The sequence below is a fragment of the Spermophilus citellus genome (genome assembly GCF_964194105.1).
Source record: "Spermophilus citellus genome assembly, chromosome: 4".
Classification (NCBI taxonomy): Eukaryota; Metazoa; Chordata; class Mammalia; order Rodentia; family Sciuridae; genus Spermophilus; species Spermophilus citellus.
In genome coordinates, this window is record NC_138185.1 from 121,408,290 (window position 1) to 121,430,728 (window position 22,439).

At 33.9% G+C, this 22,439-nt stretch overlaps 1 protein-coding gene across 11 annotated transcripts in view; it reads left to right on the top strand.

Moving 5' to 3' along the window:
* Positions 1–22,439, top strand: part of SLTM (SAFB like transcription modulator) — a 45,723-nt gene that overhangs the window by 715 nt on the left and 22,569 nt on the right. For 7 of the 11 annotated variants that reach the window (XM_081291868.1, XM_081291872.1, XM_081291871.1 and 4 more), the window contains exons 2-5: positions 552–639; positions 11,660–11,724; positions 14,348–14,545; positions 15,428–15,475. In XM_081291868.1, the coding sequence (XP_081147994.1) occupies positions 552–639; positions 11,660–11,724; positions 14,348–14,545; positions 15,428–15,475 (399 nt within the window). The remainder of the gene's footprint in view (positions 1–551; positions 640–11,659; positions 11,725–14,347; positions 14,546–15,427; positions 15,476–22,439) is intronic. The other 4 variants (XM_081291873.1, XM_081291875.1, XM_081291878.1 and 1 more) reach the window with 1 other exon arrangement.

Genomic DNA, 22,439 nt, shown 5'->3' on the forward strand with positions numbered 1-22,439 from the left:
TCTGCGAAGTTACCGTTTAATTGTGCCCAACCGTTTCCTTCCCATCTTGGGGTAATTGGTAGTGGGAGTTGATGGGTGGGTGAGAAAAAGGTCTTGTTTTCCACTGGGCTTTTAGTTTTTGTATCAGTATAATAACCGTTTTCATCCCTGATTAGCTTTCTGGTTTATTTGAGCGGTGGAATTGTAGTAGAGGAGCAGTAAGTTTGCGCTCTAGAGATCAAGGAAAAAAAAAAAAACCTAGTTATTTCCTTTAGTAGCTAGAAACTTTTCTGCAATAGAGCATATTTAGATTTTTCTTCAGTACAATGATGTATGCTATTTAATTATCGACTCGGTAGAATTTAAAGCTCCATGTGATTTTGATACCTAATATTTTTCCCCTGAAAGTTTCCTTCACTCTTTGGTGTAGCTTAATTTTTGAAGTCGGTTTATGAGATAACTGGCAATTCTAATGTCTTGAGGCTTGAGGTTTGCTAATTTTTTTCATTTCTTTTTTTATAAAATAAGTTTAGATAGATTGTGTAGCATATTAACTTCTCTTTCTAATGTAGGCTATTGAAGAGGAAGGAGGCGATCCAGATAATATTGAATTAACTGTTTCAACTGATACTCCAAACAAGAAACCAACCAAAGGCAAAGGTTGTTACGAGTTATGAACATATTTTAAAATATATTTTGGTTATATAACTTGCCTCTGCTCTTGTGCCACTTGCCCTGTTTATATAGTGCTACTCTTTGCTATTTCCCTCTGGCACTCTGCCTTCTTGGGTCAAGGAAGAAAAGTTACTGTTGCCAGGCTCTGTGTAACTAACTTGTATCCTTTAAGATTCGGCTGAAGCTGATCAGAAAGTTAGAACAGTTCTTTATTGCTTCCATACAAAAGTATAAAGTCAAGTTGCGTAATGATTCTTCATAGTGTGAAGACTTGGAAGAATAAAATCCACTTTAATACTGTCTACCTTGCCCCACAATTGGCAGAGTATTGATGGAATTCCTACCAAATCTTTCACCTTGGCTCCTTGCTGTTCTCTCTAGTTTTTTTTAAATTCTGTAACTTTAATGCTAGTATTTTGTTTGACTTGGTGAACTTAATTTGCATTTATGCCATTATACATTCTAATAATTTTCAGTGAAATTCAAAGAGACCTCACCAATTGTACTAACAAGGTAGGGGGAAAAAATCATGATTAATTAGCTTTAAAAAAAAGTTTGAAGTTATAGGAATGTTAAAGATTTTTATTTTATAACTTCTAAATTAGGCTAGGTATATTTCCAGGATATGGTGATTTAGTATATAGCTGAATAAACATTTTGATAACACTTAGGTGTTTTTTGATGCATCTGGTGAGTAAACTCTTTATTTGAATAATTGCAAATCCCTCCCTTCAAAGGACAGGCAGAGGGTGGACATGACTTATATCTGTATCCTAACCTGGTAGCTATCTATAGTTTCCATGCAGAATATGTCATGACATCTAAAGCATTTTGTTTTGTAATCATAACTTTCTTTACTGTTTTGTGTGATCAAATGATACTACTACTACTGAGTGATTATAATTAGAAAAAAATAATTGAATTGGTTAATCTTGAAAAGAGGGGACTTTGAACTTTATCCTTAAGGAAAACAGCATCTGGACTAGTCCAACTCACTATTTGGAGAGACCCCTGTTTGTGTCAAAAGGAAATTGAAAAGGGCTAAGAAGCATTTCCTGGGTGAGATGGGAATGGCAGAGGTGGAGATAGAATTTAGAAGAGTAAGAAGGGCTGTGGCTTTTAATGTAATGGGGACTCAGTGTAGCCCTTTGAGAGATACATTTGTATCACCTTGAAAGATACATTACTCTGTGTTTAGAGAAGCTTATGTCAAGATTCCTCTGCTGAGAAGTCAAATGGATCTTCTAAAATGGAGAAGTATAAAAATTAAAAAATAAGTATATTAAGAATTAGCCATTTTTCTTAGGGTTTTGATTCATATCTTTTATTTGGCATGTTGTGATAATATGACAGATGCTGTGTACTAATCACAGTTCCAAGTTATTTGAGTTGACTATTAATGATTTTAGCATTTAGAGTAAATTTCATTTGATTTATTCAGTCCTCACCTACTTTCTTTTTATATCCCCCCTCTTTTTTTTTTTTTTTTATTAGAAACTTCATTTATCTTACCCTTAGAAATAATTTCAGCAGTATACTTAAGGAATTTTTCAGTATCAGTATTGTTTAAAGAATAAGCATTTATTTTTGTCAGTGTGTTATTTTTTCCTTTGATAAGATTATAAAGAGGGCTGGGGATGTGGCTCAAGCGGTAGCGTGCTCGCCTGGCATGTGTGTGGCCCGGGTTCGATCCTCGGCACCACATACAAACAAAGATGTTGTGTCAGCCAAATACTAAAAATAAATAAATATTTTTTTAAAAATAAGATTATAAGATACTTGAACTTTATTTTTTCCATAACTTTAATGTTAAGGTGTTTTAAGGTCTTTAGAAGTTGTACAGACTACTGAGTACTTAATTAATAAGCCTTATTCTAGGACATGCATGACAAATAGCTCTAGTCTTCTTGAATTTCACCTACCATTATTCTGAATATTGTATAAATTACAGAGAGCATAGTGTAAAACCCCAAATCAGAACTTAGTTTGAGTTAATTTACAATTAAGGTACCTGTAGATAAGATTATTATTTATATTTACTTTGTTGTACAGGGGCTAAAACCCAGGTCCTCACCCATCCTAGGCAAGTGCTCTACCACGAGCTAATCTGCCAGCTCCCTAAGATTGTTTTAATTAAGAAGTTTGAAAAACATTTTTTAGAGATCAAACTTCTATAAGGAAAATTGATCAAGATTGATATTTAATGTATTTTTAAAACTAAGTTTACAAACAATTAAGTATTGGCTTTTTACCATTGTGTCAGTTTTTCAGTCTAGTTGCTAAATTACTACATTGAACTATTTTCCCCAAATTTTATTACTTTGTGGTATCTATATTGAAAATAATTTCGGGCTGGGGATGTGGCTCAAGCGGTAGCGCGCTCGCCTGGCATGCGTGCGGCCCGGGTTCGATCCTCAGCACCACATACCAACAAAGATGTTGTGTCCGCCGAGAACTAAAAAATAAATATTAAAAAAAAAAATTCTCTCTCTCTCTCTCCTCTCTCACTCTCTCTTAAAAAAAAAAAAATTAAAAAAAAAAAGAAAATAATTTCATCTTGGTCATGCCATTTTTCCCCCTTCAATTAGTTTGTTTCTTTTACTGTGAAATTGGAAATTTTACTAGTTTATAAGACTCTTAGTTTTGAAATTTAATACTTACATATTATCAGAAGAAAGAACAAAAGCACTTTCTGTTAAAATATATACATAAATAATAGCTTATCTGGAAAAGTAATCCTTATGATATTTTTAAGGTAGCAAATAAAAGTTAAATGATAAGAAAGCAAGAAAGAAATTTCATGGAATTGGAAAAATTACTTTAGTGAAACATGGAGCTTATTCTTTTAGAAGATAAATATAGGGTAGCTTTTTCTTTTTTAAAAGTTGTATGTGCTGGGGGTTTTGCTCAATGGGCAAGGCCTTGGGTTCAGGCCTTGGGTTCAATCCTACCCTCACGTGTGCACACACAAAGAAAGCCTGTTAAAATGATTGTGCTTAGACATGTTAAAAGGAACCTACTTTTTTGTTGTTGTTGTTCTGAGGATTGAACCCAGGGGCACTTAACCACTGAGTCACATTCCAGACCTTTTATTTTTTATTTTGAGATAGAGTTGCTTAGGTCTTTGCTAAGTAGCTGAGGCTGGCCTGGAATTTGCAATCCTGGTATTACAGTTGTGTGCCACTGCACCCAACTTAAGAATACTGTGGAACTTTTTTAAATGCAGTTATAAACACTTACTTGTAATAAGTGTTGATTATGTTATAGTGGGTTCTGGTATTTATAGTAACATTTATAAAATCTGTTTACATGTAGTAAATATAGTTGAACAGTTTGTGTCTTGGATTGTTTTTCCCTTCTGAGTCTTTTTACAGTTTCTTTGCTAGGAGCCTTTTAATAAGTAACCTAGATGAAAGTTTTACCCAGTGAGATTTACTGTTGAATTATGTGGGCGTATGTCAAGAAAGCAGTTAAACAGGTAGAACTAATTCCTCATTAGCTTGTTGTAGAGATTATAAAGCCTTTTGGTTCATCTGTTAATGCAATATTATTTTTGTTTAGATTTTTAACTTTTAAAGTTACCTATAAACTTCAGCAAAAGTTATGTGGTTAATCAGTATAGTATTCAGAATTATATATAATGGGTTTACCGATGTTGAAACTAATTTACAATATATTTATCACCAAAGCACTTTGATACTTTTTTCATTTTTTTTAAAATATCAATTATGGTATTTATCAAGAATCCTGGTAGAGAGTTAAAATTTTCTCTTGCAGTACTTTTTCTGAATCAGTCATCTTCTAGGTATTCTGAATTAGAGACAGAGGAAGACTTTTTAGTCTTTATTCTCTTTTTTATGAACTCATGTAAAATAAAATGTTGATTTTGCAGGAATTACAGAAAAAATAAATATATATATATATATATATATATATATATATATATATTTTTTTTTTTTTTTTTTTTTTGGTACTGGGGATTGAACCCAGGAGTGCTTCACCACTGAGTTAAATCCCCAGCCCTTTTTATTTTTTTATTTTGAGACAGGGTCTCACTAAATTCTAAGGCCTCACTAAATTGCTGAGGCTGGCCTCAAACTTACCTCGGCTTGCTGAGTTGCTGGGATTACAGGCATATAGCACTATGGGGGGGGGGTGGATATATATATATATATATATATGTATTATTTGTTGATGACATAAGAAAAGGTTTTAGTGAAGATGTTGAACAGTGGCTTAGACTTTATGGGTAGAATTTATTGATTGATTTAATCAACTATACTCTTGACTATAATAATAAGGGCCTTGGTGTTTTGTAGTTCCAGGAGTTAACTGTTCACATTGTAAAGTTCACAGCCTGAGTAGCTTTATATGGTATTCCTACTACCTCACAGTACTAGTTTGCATTGTACCTTTATGGTAATGTTTTCCATATTATAAGAGTGAAATGTTTCTATTTTAAAAATAAGATGGTCCAGAAAAATACAAAAAAAGTGAAAATTGCTCTTAATTCTGCTACCCTTAATTTGTCATAAGAGTAACGATTTGTTGTTCTAAGGTGTGTGTAGGTGTGTGTATAAGTGCTTGTAGGAAGTTTATTTTAAACACTGCCCTCCCACTTTTCAACAACTAGAATAGTTTCATACTATATACATGTTTTATTAATGGTAGAATTCAATTTTTTTCTCTTATCTGGAGAATCTGAAAATGATATCCTTCTTTATGCTTCTTTAGTTACATTCAATCATCTAAATAGTATTCTACACTCTGCAATGCAGAGAGTCATTTGAACTTTTAAAAAATACAGGAGACACCAGGCTTATCTGTCCCCACTGAGATTGGATTTCCATTTCCCTGTTGTGGGCCCAGGAGTCATTTCTAGATGCATTGATTCTCAAATGCAACTAGAGTTAAGAACTATTGACTGTTCTAGATTAAAGCTTGAAATTTAACATCATTTCCATTCATCTCTCTTACCCCCTACCAGTTTCCAAAGTATTTTTTATACTTCACATTTTTCAAAAAACTTCTACATTGCTTTGTTTGATTCTTTCAACTATTCTGAGTGTTAAGCAGGACTTTTAAAAATTGATAGATATAAAAGTTAACCCATTAGGAACCCAGTTTTTACCACCTTTCAAAAATCTCCTATGTGGGGGGGTCTGGGGTTGTGGCTCAGCGGTGGAGCCCTTGCCTGGCATGCGTAAGGCCCTGGTTTCGATCCTCAACTCCACATAAAAATAAATAAACAAAATAAAAGTATTGTATCTAACCAAAAAATAAATATTAAAAAAGAAATCTCCTATGTGTATGAGTGAATGCCAGAAATGTTCATCCTGGTCCACCCCACCATACACACACATACACAGATTGAGGATTTAACCCAGGGGTACTTTACCACCGAGCCCCAGTCCCTCCCCCACACCCCTTTTTTGAAATAGGGTCTCACTAAATTGCTTATTCTGGTTATCTTTAGATAATACATTTAAGAGAGTTTAAAATTATACTTTTGGTATTTCCAGATTTATTATAATGAATATAAACTATTTCATAGTATGTATTTTTTCTTTCTTTCTTTCTCTTCCCCACATTCCCCTAAAAGTAGATTTTTTTTTTTTTTTTTTTTTTTTTTTTTTTGGTGGTGGTGGTGGTGGTATTAGAGATTAAATCCAGGGACATTCTACCTCTAAGCCATATCCCCAGCCCTATTTTTACTTTGAGACAGGGTCTTCTTAAGTTGCTGTGAGTGCATTCAAACTTGCCATCTTCCTGCCTCAGCCTCCTGAGATTACAGGTGTGGGTTACTGCTCAAATTATAAGTAAATTTTTTTTTGAAAAAATAAACTATTAGATGACTATATTTAAGACAGTGTACAAGTTGCTTTAGAAATATGGCTCCATTACTAAAATGCCATTGTAATAGAAGCTAAAACACAAGCAGTTTACACAAGGCATTGTCTTTGATTGTTTTAGGATATTTACTGCATGCACTTCGGGAGAGGTTGTAGATGGAAGCATTAATATTGTTTCATTGGGCTTATTCTCTGAATCTTATGACTAAGCTTATTTTTTTAAGCATTTCATAGTAGCATCTTGAATATTTAAAAAGTAAAGTTACTTGGCCACAGAATATTTTGGCAAAATTACTTTTTAAAAATCTACTTAATAAATGAATTTTGTTTTGGGAGGTACTTCTAAATTTAAAAAAGGAAATTGTAAACCCTTAGATGAAGAACCAGTTTTCCTTTGAAGGGAAAAATCAATTGGTGATCCATAATCCTTTATTTATAATCCTGAAATACAAAAGTTCTGAAAACCTTTGTTCAGGAAAGTTTTTTCTTACATTTGGTGGCAAAAGTGATGGATAAAGTGATTTATCCATTTGATATGAATATGCATGCATTTAATTGATATGTGACTATGCATATATTTCATTGCCTAAATGTTTATATGATTGCTTGAAATACTATGCTAGCAGGCACTGGGAGGTTTCACTTAATTTAAAATCCTAGAATTCTGAGCTCTGAAACATGTCTTGGCCCTAGCAGCTCACTTTCTGTGGACCTGTAGGAATTCACTTGTTAAGGTATGTTTCTAGTGAAAACTTTGGTATGTGGTTTTACTTTGCTGTTTTATTTCAGACCCTAAAATCATGCAAAGAACATTTAAATAAATTTTATGTAACTTCAAAATTGTCATCTGTTGCTATGATACTACTATACTCCTTAAGATGTGGTAGGTTAGGGTTGGGGTTGTAGCTCAGTGGTAGAGCGCTTGCCTTGTATGTGTGAGGCACTGGATTCAATCCTTGGCACCACATAAAAAAAATCAGTTAAATAAAGGTATTATGTCTGTCTACAATTAAAAATATGTGGGAGGTTAATCTTGCTTCCATTTGTATTTTGTTTTTTCAGACAATGTTTTCATATTTTCTAATTTTGTTCCTCAAAGCATTAAGTTAGGCTTGGTCTACATTAAACTTTCAGTTAGCCTCTTCATCGTGATCATGTTGCTTTGGGCCAATTCACATTTCTATGGCTTAGGCTAAATTCCTTGAAGAACAAAAGAGGTAGAGCTGTTTGTTGATTAATTGGTAGCAGGCACAGGGTTAAATGGAACACTAACTATATGAAAGTGTGCTAAAAGTAGTTTTACTTGTTGGATTGTAGAAGGAATTTGATTTTTCTTTAAGTCATCACTTGTGTGATTTCACAAATGATAGGGACCTATAGATGCTGGCGGCATCATGAAAGTTAGTAGTATATAATCTTGCTGATAGGATGGGGTTGCACATGAGGGTAGTTTGACTGTTGTATCACCTCTTACCTTTGTTCCATTTGGTCCTGATAGAAGTCCAGACCTTGTTTACTTTGGACCAGTTGGAGCAGGTAGAAGTCCAAGCCTTGGGCCTAATATAGTGTCCAACCTAGGACTTACTCCAAGAAATAAATAATGTTGAGCATCTCCTCATTCTTTTGTGTTGTACTGGGTTCTCAGCTGGATGATGCACATCATAAATTTTAACAATAAGCTGGGCACAGTGGAACACACCTGTAATCCCAGCATCTCCGGAGGCTAAGGCAGGAGGATCACAAGTTCAAACCAGCCTCACCAATTTAGTGAGGCCCTAAGCAACTTAGCAAGACCCTGTCTCAAAATAAAAAAAAACAAAAAGGGCTAGGGATATGGCTCAGTGGCTAAGCAACCATGGGTTCAATCCTCAGTACCAATCAAACAAAAAAACAAAAGTGAGTTAGTTGGGGAGGGATATTATTTCTGTCAGAAAAGAAGAAATTACAATGTAGTTTCTCAATCGTGATGTACAAAACAAGCCCAAAGTTAGATTATGGAAGCTAGTGTAAAATTTCAGTTTTCTTAAAACACTCTGTACCTATCAGGTTATTGCTCCAGTTTTGTCACTGTGCGTTTGGAAATCTTGTCCTCCTGGCTCATGGTATTTAAGTTTATAAGCAGATAACATTAAACATCTAGTGCTTTCATGTTATATGGCCTATAGAAACAGTATGGAGTAGCAAAGTTAGACCTTTTGCATACCCTTCCTCTGCCTCTTGTTACCTGTGTGTCATATGCCATGTTGCGTCATCTCTCTGAATCTCACAGTTTTAAAATTTTATAGATGTGGCTTTTGGAACCTCTATGTTCAGCAAAAGAGATAACATTTAAGCAGCTGATACATTGTAGCCCCTGAAAACACTATTGGCTTCCAGGAGTGAAAACAGACTGGGTTTAAATTTACTAGCTTTGTAATCTTTATTAATTTTTCAACCTCCATATTCTCTTTTATGAAAACATGTACATATATAAAGCATATGTCTTAGTGCCTGGCCTGTAGATGCAGCTTAAGCTGTAGTAGTGACTGCTGTTGTTTTTGTTGCTAGAGTGTAATTTGATTTTCCTTTAAGTAAAGCAAGTGGGACTCACCATGGAGTGCACATAATCTATATAGTTTGTCATTACGCTGAGGGCTGCCTTTTCAAGATAATGTCTATGAGTTGTGTTTATTACCCGCTCCTTACTAGAATAATGTCTTTTAAGCAGGTCATAAGATGTAGTAAAAAAGAATTTAGGACTAGAATTGAGAGACCTCATCTTCCTCTGCTAGTTAGAAGCAAGCTATTTAACCTCTGAGACTGATTTTCACTTTTGTAAAATTGTGATAAGCTGCTCCATGTACCATAGGGTATTTGGTAAAATGAAGTGCACTTTAAAAAAAAATGCTTTGCAAATTGTAAAGCAGTTTTTGATTGCAAGGAGTAGGTTTAGCATCTGTGAATGATCTAAGGAGTTCTCCCCAAAGCTCTGTTCTATAGGTTATTTGATAGTACATTTATGGAGGAAAGAGCTCCAGAGGTTTTTTTTCTGGTACCAGGAATTGAATGCTGAGATGCTTAACCGCTGAGATGCTTAACCACTGAGCCATATCCCCAGCCCTTTTTAATATTTTGTTTAGAGACAGGTCTCACTGAGCTGCTTAGTACCTTGTTAAATTGCTGAGATTGGCTTTGAACTCATGAATCATAAGCATATGCCACTGTTCCTGGCTTCCAGATTCTTAAAAAAGTTTGTTTTCCCAAAAGATAGCATCTAAGATATTTTTATTATGATTTTTTTTCTTCTAATGAGAAAGAAGAATATAATGAGCTCTTTCTCATCTAGTACTCATTCCCCTCCCCCTACACACACACACACACACACACACAGGAAAGGGACAGCTTTACTTTTTTTCCTTCTTCTTTAATGGATTACTAAACATTTTCTTTATTTTTTTTCTCCCTTTACCCTTGTTTTGCAGTACTGGGGACTGAGCCCAGGAGTATTCTACCACTGAGCTATGGCTCCAGACCTTTTTATTTTTTTATTTTGTGACAGTGTCTCACCAAATTGCTGTGGCTGGCATCAAACTTTCCATCCTCCTGTCTCACCCTCCCAAGTATCTGGGATTACACACATGTACCACTAAGCCCAACTGATACACACTTGATGATGAATAGATTTTCTTAGCGGTTGCCCTTGTAGTAACTTCTAATTTGAGACTGATTTTAGACTTTTGGACAGAATAACAGATTTTTTTGGTGGTTGTGTGAAATTCTAACATAGAAATTAAACTTGATGACACAGGGAATGAAGACAATAATTGTAAAATTATTCTAAATAGGAAGTTCATACAACACTAAACTCCACACTTTTGGTTCTCATTTGGTTCTCACAACTTGTTGGGTACTACTCAAGTAAAAGAAAAATCTCTGCTCCTGACCTTGTTTTTAACATACCTGGAAGGGCAGTGACCTGTTTCCCTTTTATCACTTATTCATGGAAAGGGTTTTGAATTGGGAATAGGTGAAAGAGGTTGGGTGGGACAAGGGAAAGGGAGATATTCCTTAACTTTAAAAAAAAAATTTACCCCAACAGCTAAATTCTCTACCCTAGGGGTCACTGAAGCCTGAACTAGGTAGTAGCACTGTCAGTGCCTGCTATATGCAAAGTGGGGGAAAGTTTATTATTAGTTGCTAGTCTCAGGAAAGAATGGCCATTCATATTTCAAAAGAAACAGAAAAATTTTTTTAAAGTTTTAAATACTACAGTTCCAGCAGCTGTGCTTTTTGGCCACGTTTCTGGCATTTTGCTGATTTCTAAGTAGGTTTTTATGGACTAGATTGAAGACATAATAAACTTTTAGCATTGACTCTGTGAAAAGCTTTTTGAAATGTGGATAACATATTTAAAGTTAAACCAAATTGCAAACTTTTGGAGATGTGGGCTGGGCAGAGAAAGTCTAGTCCATCTGGAAGCTATCAACAGTTTATTTTGAAATAATTTCTACTTTTCTTGAGTCAGTTAAATCAGTCATTATGTTAAGTGACCAGCACTATTCATACTAAGGCTTTTGGAGAAATGCATAAAATTAGCATAAAAGCAGTCACTGTATTTGAGGACTTGCTTTTCTGTGTTGGGAAGCAAAATGTCCTATAAACAGTACAGAGCAATACATAATCAAGTTGGATTGAAAGGTGGAGATTAAAGTGGGAGAATTTTATTTTAGAGAAACCTTGTTGAAGATTATTTATGGTAATACAAGTCTTGAACTTAATTAGCTAGCAGGTATTTGGTTATATATACTTGATAGAACACCATTGAAAGGTACTGCTATTTCTGAGAGAAATGAAGATAGAGAATTCAAGTGGTGTAAAGGAAAATATACCATATCTGTTAAGTCAGTTAAGATGTTGGGTTCATATGTAGAATTGTTGGCATAGCTTATTTCATTCAGTAAGACCACATGGATTTGTATATAGTTTTGGTTGGTTGTTTTTTATTTTATTTTTTGGAGGGGGGACAGCTGTGACCAGATGGTTTATAAGCAGTTGGCATTAATTTTGTTACCTGACTTTGGAGTGGAGAGTGAAATTGCAGAGTAAAATTGGAATGGTTTTTGCTCTTAAAGTGGTAAAATATTGGTTGTTAGCCCATTTTCCTTCTTTCACAGGTAAAAAACAAGAAGCAGATGAGTTGAGTGGAGATGCTTCTGTGGAAGATGATGCTTTTGTCAAGGTAAAGTGTTAATTACTCAGGTTAAGTTGTTTATTTTGAGCCTTGTATTTTGCATGATGAATTTCATGCATTTTACTTGAATAATAGACACTGAAATAAGTGGGTTAAATAAAAATGGAGACTTATGGAATATTGTCAACCTCATTTTCTGTCAATTATATTTGAGAATTATAATAAATAACTTACTTTAGTCAGATGACACATAAAGCTAAAATAATACTAAGTTTATTCCATCTTTTATATAGAAATCTGAGAAATAAGGACCAGGGGAACAGCTCTAGGAAAATTAGTATGCTAGTTCCTAAACAGGGTACCACTGTGAAGGATATTGGTGATTTATATTTTATTTGCTCATTGTATTTAGCTTTTGTATGTAATATTACAGGACTTAGATCAATGTAGACCATAAAATGGAGAGAGGAAATTGCTGATGTGTTGCTACTTGGTAAAGATCAAATTAAGAAACTAGTTTTGCCCTTCAAAGATAAGCAAGCCAGGTCCTTTTGGTGTAAAAAGAATATACTTCAAAACTGACCAGCCAGAAGAATAAACTTATGTAGTTATAATTGGGGCTGTGGCAGTTCTGTGTAATGTTGATATAAAACAAGTTATTTTAAATTGTATTTGGGATTTTTATTTTGTTTCATTTTAATGAAAAATGATCTACTTACTCGTTGTTAGGTCTTAAATAATGTGGCATTTGCAGGTATTATTTAAGGAGCATAGTTTCTCTTAAATTATGTACACTTTTATGCCCATATATTTTGTTTCCTTGTGTAGTTAGTCCATATTGTCATAATGTCTCTGAGTGTTTATGTGCTCCACCATGAAGTCAACTCATATCCATTCACCCACCTGTCTTTCCTACCTCATAGCTCTCTACCTTACCCTCTCCACACACACACCACACAGCCCACACTTTTGCTCCTTTTACCTTGGGGTGAGGCATGGAAAAAAAGAAGTGTTTGGTTGAATAGTTAACCATGAAAGCAGGTATTGCCCAGGGATCATTAAATTAATGATTGCATGTCTATAATCAGCTTTTGTTTGAACTCTTAAGAACTATTCTGTATTCTGTTATCCTTGTGGTATACCTTTCATTAGGTCAAATTTTCTTTCTTTTCTTCAGTTGTCTTCACTAGTAAGTGTATGATTAAGCAAATATTATTCTTAAACTGGAAAAACATTGTGATTTTGTAAAAAAAATCTTTTAATTTTCAAATGTGTTTCAGTTTCTTCAGTTTATAAAAATGTTAGTCATTTGAAATGTTACAAGGAGACATAACTTGTTTGGAAGAATAATTGTACTGCCTCTTATATGTGCTATAAAGGATGCCTTTGTGTTATTAAATGAAAGTGGTCATATGCCTACAAGAGCAAAAGAGCTTTTTAAAAATCTGATTTGAATATATCTTCAGTTTCTTTGTATTTCTTTTTTCACTTTGGAGGTGTTTCACTTTTTTCAATTTTAAGTTACAAATTAACCAGCATATATGTGATGCATTTGACAGAAATTAAATGAATTTATTTTCTTGTGTCCCAGAGTTGATAATTTTGAAATTTATATAATAGTGGTGAATAACCATCACCTACTGCCTAAATAGATAGTATAGAAGTATATTGGTTCTGTAAATAAGTGAGGAGACTGGTCAAATTTGCCACTTCAGAATACCTGAAGTTCCCTTGTTAAATTCCTTTGATTTTTTTTTCCCCCTCATATTCTAAACCATTTCAACCTCCAGTGTTCCCCTACTCTATGATGAGGTTGGTCAAATCAGAGAGCCCTGCTCCTTAAGCAATCCATACCCCCAAACAGTCATATTCCTCCATGCACACCTTCCTTGCTAAGAAATTTTTGTTCCCTCACAGCAGTTGAGCTTTGAGTAATTAGTAGTCCTGCCCCTACCCTGCCCTTTCTGCCTTTTAACTCAGAAACCTTTTCTCTTATCGCCAGTTACTGTAAAAATAGGAAAGGAGGAAGAAATATTCATTGCTTTCAACCCTTTCTCTACAGTTAATTAAAGATGAAAGTAAGCAAATGGCTACTTTTGTTTCTACCAAAATACATAAACTTCAAGGGCACAAAGACCTTCCTTTACAGAGCTACTCCAATATATATTAACCCCCCTGCCCACCTAATTTGAATTGTTGCACAGAGAGCTTCCAAAACATAATTTTTTTTTTTGGCATATTTTTCAGGAAGAGCCATTGATAGAAATAAACTTTGTTTCAATATATAAGACTTCCAGGGACTTTAACATTAAAACAGACTATGACACATGGAGAAATTAAGTCAACCCTTTGAAGCCATATCTCTGGAGTGCTTTTAGAATGTGGCTTGTAAATATTAAATAACTGGAACCTAGATATCTCTAGTAGCAATTCAGTTAGTGTGCATTTCAGTGTGATCTCTCAGATTTATTGTTTAATGATCTTGATATTAGACCTGTATTTCTAAAGACACGGTTAATATGTAAGGTAAAATTACTGAGCTTTAACTTTGGGAATAATATCAAAATATGATCAAACTGACACATTTAGAGATGTAAATTACCAAAAACTTTTGGTGGATAGCCTACACTACTTTGCCTCTAGTTGTACCAAATTTTCTTACCATTAAAAGGACTGTGAATTGGAGAATCAAGAGGCACATGAACAAGACGGAAATGATGAACTAAAGGACTCTGAAGAATTTGGTGAAAATGAAGAAGACTGTGTGCATTCCAAGGAGTTACTTTCTGCAGAAGAAAACAAGAGAGCTCATGAATTAATAGAGGCAGAAGCAATAGAAGATATAGAAAAAGAGGACATCGAAAGTCAGGTCTTTAGCCAGTTTTGTTAAAATATGACACCAATAAATTTTTAAGTAATATATATTTTTTCTAGTTCAATTTGGAAGTCTCAGAATTAAAAAAGAAAAAGAAAGAAAGAAAGAAATTTTAAGTTACTTACAAATTAACCAGAATCCTACCACCTAAGGTGATCTTTTAATTTTTGCTTATTGCACATAAATTTTTACAGTTATCATGCCATAAAGTTGCTATTTATTCTATATTCTACTTTCACATAACATATCATAATGACTTCATAATCCATGTGTTATACTATAATTTATTAGACTGCTTTCTGTGTGTCTAATAGCTATTCCTGTAATTTTGGCATTAAGTTTTCAGTTTTTTTCCCATGCCACTATGAATGAGTATACCAATTCATTCTGATATTGTCAACATTATTTGGTGGTGGATTCTTCTCAACCCCGCAACACTTTTTGCTATTTCAGTAGGTATAAAAAAGCTAATTTAATGTGCATTTTTTTAGTTTAATATCAAGGATGGGAAATTTAAAGCAGATAATTTTTCAGATCTTTCATTTGAAATTGCCATATTTTTCCTGCTTTGAAGTTACATTAGTACATCTTAAGAAAAATCAATGGGTTAGGGAAGTCATTGCTACTAATATTCATACTTAAAACACTTCCTTTCTTCCTAACCTAGTGAATAAGGGCTCAAAATTTTTCTAATTCTGTGGCAATGTGACTTATTTTTTATGTTGGTATAAAAAATGTAGTCTGAATCTTACGCATTGACTTAGTACCCACAGTATCATAACATGAGGCAAATGATAATCTGGTATAAACATAAAAGAATTCTCATGTTTCCCAGATGTTTTGTAAAGCAAAGCTATTGTATACCCTTTTACTTAGGAAATTGAAGCTCAAGAAGGTGAAGATGATACCTTTCTAACAGCCCAAGTAAGTTTACATTTAGTCCTATGAATTTGATATTGTGGGTGGAAGGGCTTGGAAAAAGAATCTTATTTCGACTACATAATTCTTTAATTGATTTAAAAAACTGCATTAAATTTAATAGTTATTTATGTGGCATATACAAATTCTTGGTAGCTAAAATTTCTCTTGCCACAAATGTAATTGGGAGTTACGAGGTTTCTGTTATTTCCGAATTTAAAAGTGTCGTTCTTTTTGAAATCCTCTTGATTTCTCCCCACCCCTGTAACTTTGGTATAAACTAATTATTTAAAATATCAATATCCTTTTTAAACTTATGTAAGTTTTGTTAATTTACCATTCCTAGGATGAGCTTAAAGTAAGTGATTTTAAAACTCTCTGTGCTAGACATTTACTTGGTTGTGTGTATGGTTGTACTTCAGTGTGTGATAAAATTGGTTTTGCTATATGTAATATACATTGTGTATATTTAAACAAGAGTTTCCAAGTTTATATGCTTTAGAAAAAATAGTGTTCCGGTCTGTTATTTCTTCTCTGTAGTATTTACTAGTAACCAGTATTTAGAGGGGTTCATATTCATAGACTGCTTAGCTCATTGCCTCTGGTCATGCCTTCTTTAATACAGCTCTCTTGCCTTTATACACAGCCCCAGATACACAGAGGCTGTATTTATTGCAGTAGAGAAGAAGAAATACCTTTGTTTGGAATATTCAGGAGGGAAATAATAGGACTGTTATCCATCCTATCCACAAATGTGTTCAGTTCTGCATAATAACATATGAGAAAAATTAATTTTCAAGTTGGTTTGAGAACCCTTCCTAGATTACTTATTTGCAAAAAGGAGAAATTGAGCTCTTTATATTCTTTTGACTACTAGTCAATTCCCATTTAAGCACCATTTCTTCAGTTATACAGGTTGCAGGTTGTGTGATAGAATCATATCTAAGGATCCCCATTTACATAGTAGACCATTGATTATAAACTTTTTAAACAAATGGATATAAAGTATCTTAAGAAATGGGTATCATTTTCTAATTTCTACAAATTTTTGTAGGATAAAGATGGCCTTGTTACCATTCCATCCTGATAGTGAAAGAGTAATTATTTCTTTGCAGAGGATGAGATTTCATTATATTGTATCAAAAAAAAGGGACCTTACATCTTTTTTGAGTTTTCTTCAAGTAAAATAATCTTTTTCTTCGTTATAAACAATATATAGTGGAACATCAAGAAACATGCAAGTGTATCTAGATTCCACCATGATCTAATGCTTTTACACACACTTCCTGAATATATTAATATGTGCATTAAGTGATGCTACATGAAGAGTACCCATTTATCAGCTTTAGCTGTTATCAGCTCATAGTCAATCTTACTTCCTGTATACCTCTATTCGCTTTCCCCCTTGTGCAGTATTTTGAAACAGATATATTATCCCTTGAAAAAGTTCAGTATGAAAAAAAAGTTCAGTATGTATCTCTAAAGGAGAACTCTTTCCTTTCTATATAATTCCTAATATAAAAATGTTTATTTAGACCATTAAATATACGTTAGTATTTAAACATTCAATCAGCCATGCCCTCTTCCAAATATAAATAAAATCTATGCATTTTAATCTTTAGTTTTTCTCTCCATTTTATTTCTTTCCACTATTTTACTGATAAAATTTATCTGTTTATCCTATAGAGTCGGGGTTCACAGTTTTTCTAAGGACCAGATAGTAAATATGTTAGCCTTGTGGGCCATATGATCTCTGTCACAACTATTCAACTCTGCTATTGTAGCATGAAAACAGCCATAGGCAGTATGTAAATAGTGGGCTTGACTGTGTTTTAATAAAAATATTTCTAAAAACAGGCATCTAGTGTGGTTTAGTTGTACTGTAAATTGGTAAGATCTAAGGCTTTCTATCAAATTTTGTCTATTCCTGTTAAAAAAAATAATAACTATTTTATAGGTAGTATTGTATTCTTTAGATACACATAATATCTGGTTGTATCTTTGTGATGGTGATATCAGTCATTATTGATCCATATCCCATTAAGGATTACAAAATGGTAATGTGTTAATGCCATCATTTCTTTATTTATTAGCTGGGATATTTCTAGAAAGAAAAACCACCCCCTAGTCTGTTTGGTTACCCAGAAGTATAATTTGTAAAGGAAAGCTAGGATGTATGTCTGATTCTTTCCTTTTACTTAACAATTTTCAGAATAATGATCTGGTTACTAACATCTCCAACAGTGACCAGTGAGTTTTGAATTTTTTTTTTTTCCCCTTCATTTTGAACTCAAGAATTGAATATAATTGATGTATAATTAATGTCCTTCTAAGTTGATGTCTATTGCCATTATTATCCTTCATAATGTTCAAAGTGTTCCATCTTAATGGTGTGATAGCCTCTTCAAGTTGGCTCTTGAATCCTTTCAACATGATTTTTGTAGTTTGATTCTTATTTTCTGATATTATGTAAAGATGTTCCATTTCCTCCTCCAGACCTACAGGTAGCCAATTCTTCCTTTTAGTGGTAAATGGTATTTCAGGACAACAATCTCATTATTAAGGGTGTCCATTGTTACTGAGTTGATCATTGTTTCTAGGCTTTTTGAATGTATAGAGCAATGGAATGTGTTGGGTTTTGTCCATTTTCATTTGTGTTTACTTTTAAAATAACATCAATTTTTAGTTTATATGGGTACTTCCAAGTTAATCATTTCCTGCATCTTGTAGTACACCCAGGAACAACAGTCTTAGAATGATAAAACCACCACCAAATTACTGAACATAATTTAAGGATTTTTTTTCTAAGTTATATTTGTCATAATGATGTACCCCACTAGGGATGAACAGATTAATGTGTTTTAGGCAAAAGCTATAAAGTCAAAATCATGAGACAATATTTTTAGTCTCCTAGATGATCACAGCAGTGCACGCCTCTTATCTCAGTGACTCTGTAGGCTGAGACAGGAGGATCATAAGTTTGAGGCCAGCCTCATCAACTTAGTGCAACTTTGTCTCTAAATAAATAAATAAATAAATAAGACTGAGGCTATAGCTCAGTGATAAAGCGCCCCTGGTTCAATGCCCAAAACTTGGGGGAGGGTAGTCTGCTTCCCTATTGTCCCTTTTTTTTTTTTTTTTTTTTTTTTTAGAGAGAGAGAGAGAGAGAATTTTTTAATATTTATTTTTTAGTTTTTGGCGGACACAACATCTTTGTTTGTATGTGGTGCTGAGGATCGAACCCGGGCCGCACGCATGCCAGGCGAGCGCGCTACCGCTTGAGCCACATCCCCAGCCCCTATTGTCCCCTTATTAGTAACTTTTTAAAACTTCATGATTTATTTTTCTATTATTTGCTTTAAAAATATAAATAAATAGTGGTTCTGTATAGGGATATCTCTGTTTACAACTAGTTCTCAGGCTTTGACTTTGAAGCTTAAATCTTAGGCTTTAACTTCTAGGTGCAGTGCTTAGTAGACTTTGGTTCAGATTCTACATCTATTAGTTTAATTTTGTGACTTTGGACCAGTTCTGTTAGTCAATTTTTATATCGATAAAGTGAAAATTGTAAATTTTACCTTGCTAGATTGGTGTAAGGATTAATCCTAGATCCTGGCACATAGAGCATTCGCAATTAGTACTTATTTATAGTATTGTTTTACTAGTTTGGAAGATATCAATTACTTGAGAATTTTCTGAACATTTTTCTTTAAGATGTTTTTGCTTGCTTGTGCTTTAATTCTTAGAAGTTTGATGTTGACTTAAAAACCTCTTCAATCTTCAATGATCACAATATGTGTATCTCTTTTCCTATTTGCCTTTGGCCCTACCTAATGTTTCACTTACCTGAAGTGACTTTTTTTTTTTTTTTTTTTTTTTGGTCAAATGACATCAATATGCCTTTCAAAGCCAGACTGTCCTCTATCTTCATAAAGTTTTCTCTAATGTCTGTCTATGTTGTGCTTTACTATACACAGAGAATTTTTTCCATCCATCTTAATTCTTGATACATCTTGTATCACACGTGATTGCTATTTTACAGTTAAATTTGTCTAGATGGATGATATAACACAAAGTAAAACTGTTTTAGTTAAATAGTGATAGAATAAACAACTATGACTCATAATGCCTAGTCTTTGGGTATTCTTGTCACTAGATAAACCCCTCACTAGTCAATGTTCTATTGTATGTACTTAATGTTGAAGTTAAACCCTTTAAAAACATCAGTATCTTGTACTACATGTAGTCAGTAATTCATATCAACAAATATTTATTGTATATGATATTCCAAGCATTTTGTATTTCTCATAATGTTTAGCATATAGCTAAATACATGTCAGGCAGTTACTGATTTAAGGTTATTTTAAAGGTTTATTCAGTCAACTTGAATACAGGTCAGAAGAAGGGGAATCATCTTAGCACATAAATACATATGTACTTATAGCAAATACATGTACCTGGACTTATATCACATATATAGCACATATACGTACCTATATCACCCTGTATCTAGGAGGAGGTAGTATAATGGGTACACAGTAAATACTTGATAACTGAAAAATAAGTTTTAGGTATTGCCTTTTGTCTCTTAGTAGTCATTGCTGCTGCTAGGATGAAATAAAAGTTAGAAGAGCTTTGCATTAAATCTTTCAGCATAGCATATTATATCATTTAAAGAGGAAAAAGTTTCCCATATTATTTCTTGGTTTGTTTCCTTATTACAAGGAATTTGGAGCTTATTTAGAATTTCTGCTTAACCTGAGTAGTGCTGTGCTTACTGTACTACACAATAAAATGAATATGTACTTAACATTTGTGGTTCATCTTTTGTACTAACATCAGTTGTTTTTGTGCCTCATCTCCATTGTAGTTAGTTTTGTTTCCTGACGGCTCTGTTAGGCCCTTTTCTTACAGACATTAAGAATTTGTAATAAAGCTAATATAACCATTGTATAGAGAAACTGAAGTTATGAGATCTTACAGAAGATATGGTGAATTATTAAGATAAATATCTAAAAATTCTTCAGCAAAGTAAGCCAGACTTTACCAGTTACTTTAGCAACTAGAAATAACATTTTTTAATTGGCAGGAACTACAGGAAGAATTTTGATTTTTATATCATAGTATTTTAAGTTTTTATTTTTTCAAATATTAGCAAATAATTTGGTCATCCTTTTGTTGAACCTAATCAATGATACAGCTCTAAAAGAATAATGCAGGGCTGGGGATGTTTTTCAGTAGTAGAGTGTTTGCCTAGTATGCATGGTTCAGTCCCCAGTACCACAAATTAATTAATTAATTAATAATGCAGAAGAGGTGTGCTGTTGACATCACAGGTAAATAAAGGAGAGTCAAGTTGCATTCTTTAAGTTCATTTGTTCTACTTTCAAGTAAACATTAAGGTGTCTCAGTTTATTTGCCCTCTTTCAAGATAAATTAGAGGCTGGGTTCAGCGGCTCAGGAGACTAAGGCAGGAGGATTGTGAGTTCAAAGCCAGCCTCAGCAAAAGCAAGGCACTAAGCAACTCAGTGAGATCCTGCTCTAAATAAAATACAAAATAGGACCACGGATGTGGTTCAGTGGTCGGTGCCTTTGAATTTACTCCCCAGTAACACCCCTCACCCCCCACTCCCACTCCCTGAAAAAAAAATGAGATTACTAAAAGAGTTTGAGCTGGGTGCTGTGACTCAAGTCTGTAATTCCAGCTACTAGGGAGGCTAAGGCTGAAGCCAGCCTTGGCAATTTAGCAAGACTTTGTCTCAAAATAAAAGGGGTTGAGTATGTAACTCAGTGGTAGAATCCTTGCCTAGCATGTGAGAGGCCCAGGGTCCAGTCCCCATTATTGTGTTAAAAAAGAGTTTGAAAGAAAATATTTGTCCAATTCATCTTTTTCTTGCTGCCACTGCCTATCACTTCACCCAAATAAAAGTGTTTTCTTTTCCTTTCCAATCTTGCAGATTAGAGAGGCTGGGGTTGTGGCTCAGTGGTAGAGCACTTGCCTGGCATGGGTGAGGCACTGGGTTCAGTTCTAAGCACTGCATATAAATAAATGAATAAAATAAAGGTCCTTCAACAACTAAAAAATACATTTAAAATGTTGCAGATTAGAGATATAATTGAAAGTAAATTCATATAGATTTTTATTAAGAAATTCTGCTGGACGTCTACATGTACACCTGTAATCCCAGTAACTTGAGAGGTTGAGGCAGGAGGATGGCAAATTCAATGCCAATGTCAGCAATTTAGCAAGAACCTATCAGAAAATAAAAATAAAAAGAGCTAGGGAAGGCTGGGCGTGGTAGTAAATGCCTATAATCTCAATGGCTCAAGAGGCTGAGGCAAGAGAATCATGAATTCAAAGCCAGCCTCAGCAAAAGTGAGGCCCTAAGCAACTCAGTAAGACCCTATATAAATTACAAAATGGGGCTGGAGTTGTGGCTTAGTGGTCAGATTCCTCTGAGTTCAATCTCTGGTGCTCTGCACCCAAAAGAAAAATTGCTGGGGATGTGTCTTAATGGTTAAACGCCCTGGGTTTAATCTCTGGAACCAAAAAAAGAAAGAAAGGAAATTCTTATAATGAAATATAGTATAATTATGTAATAATGGGATTTACTTTTCTAACAATTAATGATTTCTTTGTTCTGGCCTATTTTTACTTCCTACACTTGTGGTATGGGGTTGGAAGTATTTTTAGTTTTCTTCATGTTTCTTGAATATATAAAATAATGACTCATTCCTTGATCTGGACATTTATATGGTAATTTAGTTTAAGTTTTTGGTTCAAGTTTTTCTCCAAGAAGCTGTCATTTTAAGACAGTATTCGTCTCAGAGTGTTCTTTCTGGACCAGCAGCATTAACATCGCTTGGGAGCTTGTTAGAAATGCACATTCTCAAACCCTGCTTTTACTTTTTGAAACAGAAATACTGGGGTAGGTGCCCAGAGTCTGTTTTAATTAGCCTTATAGGGTTC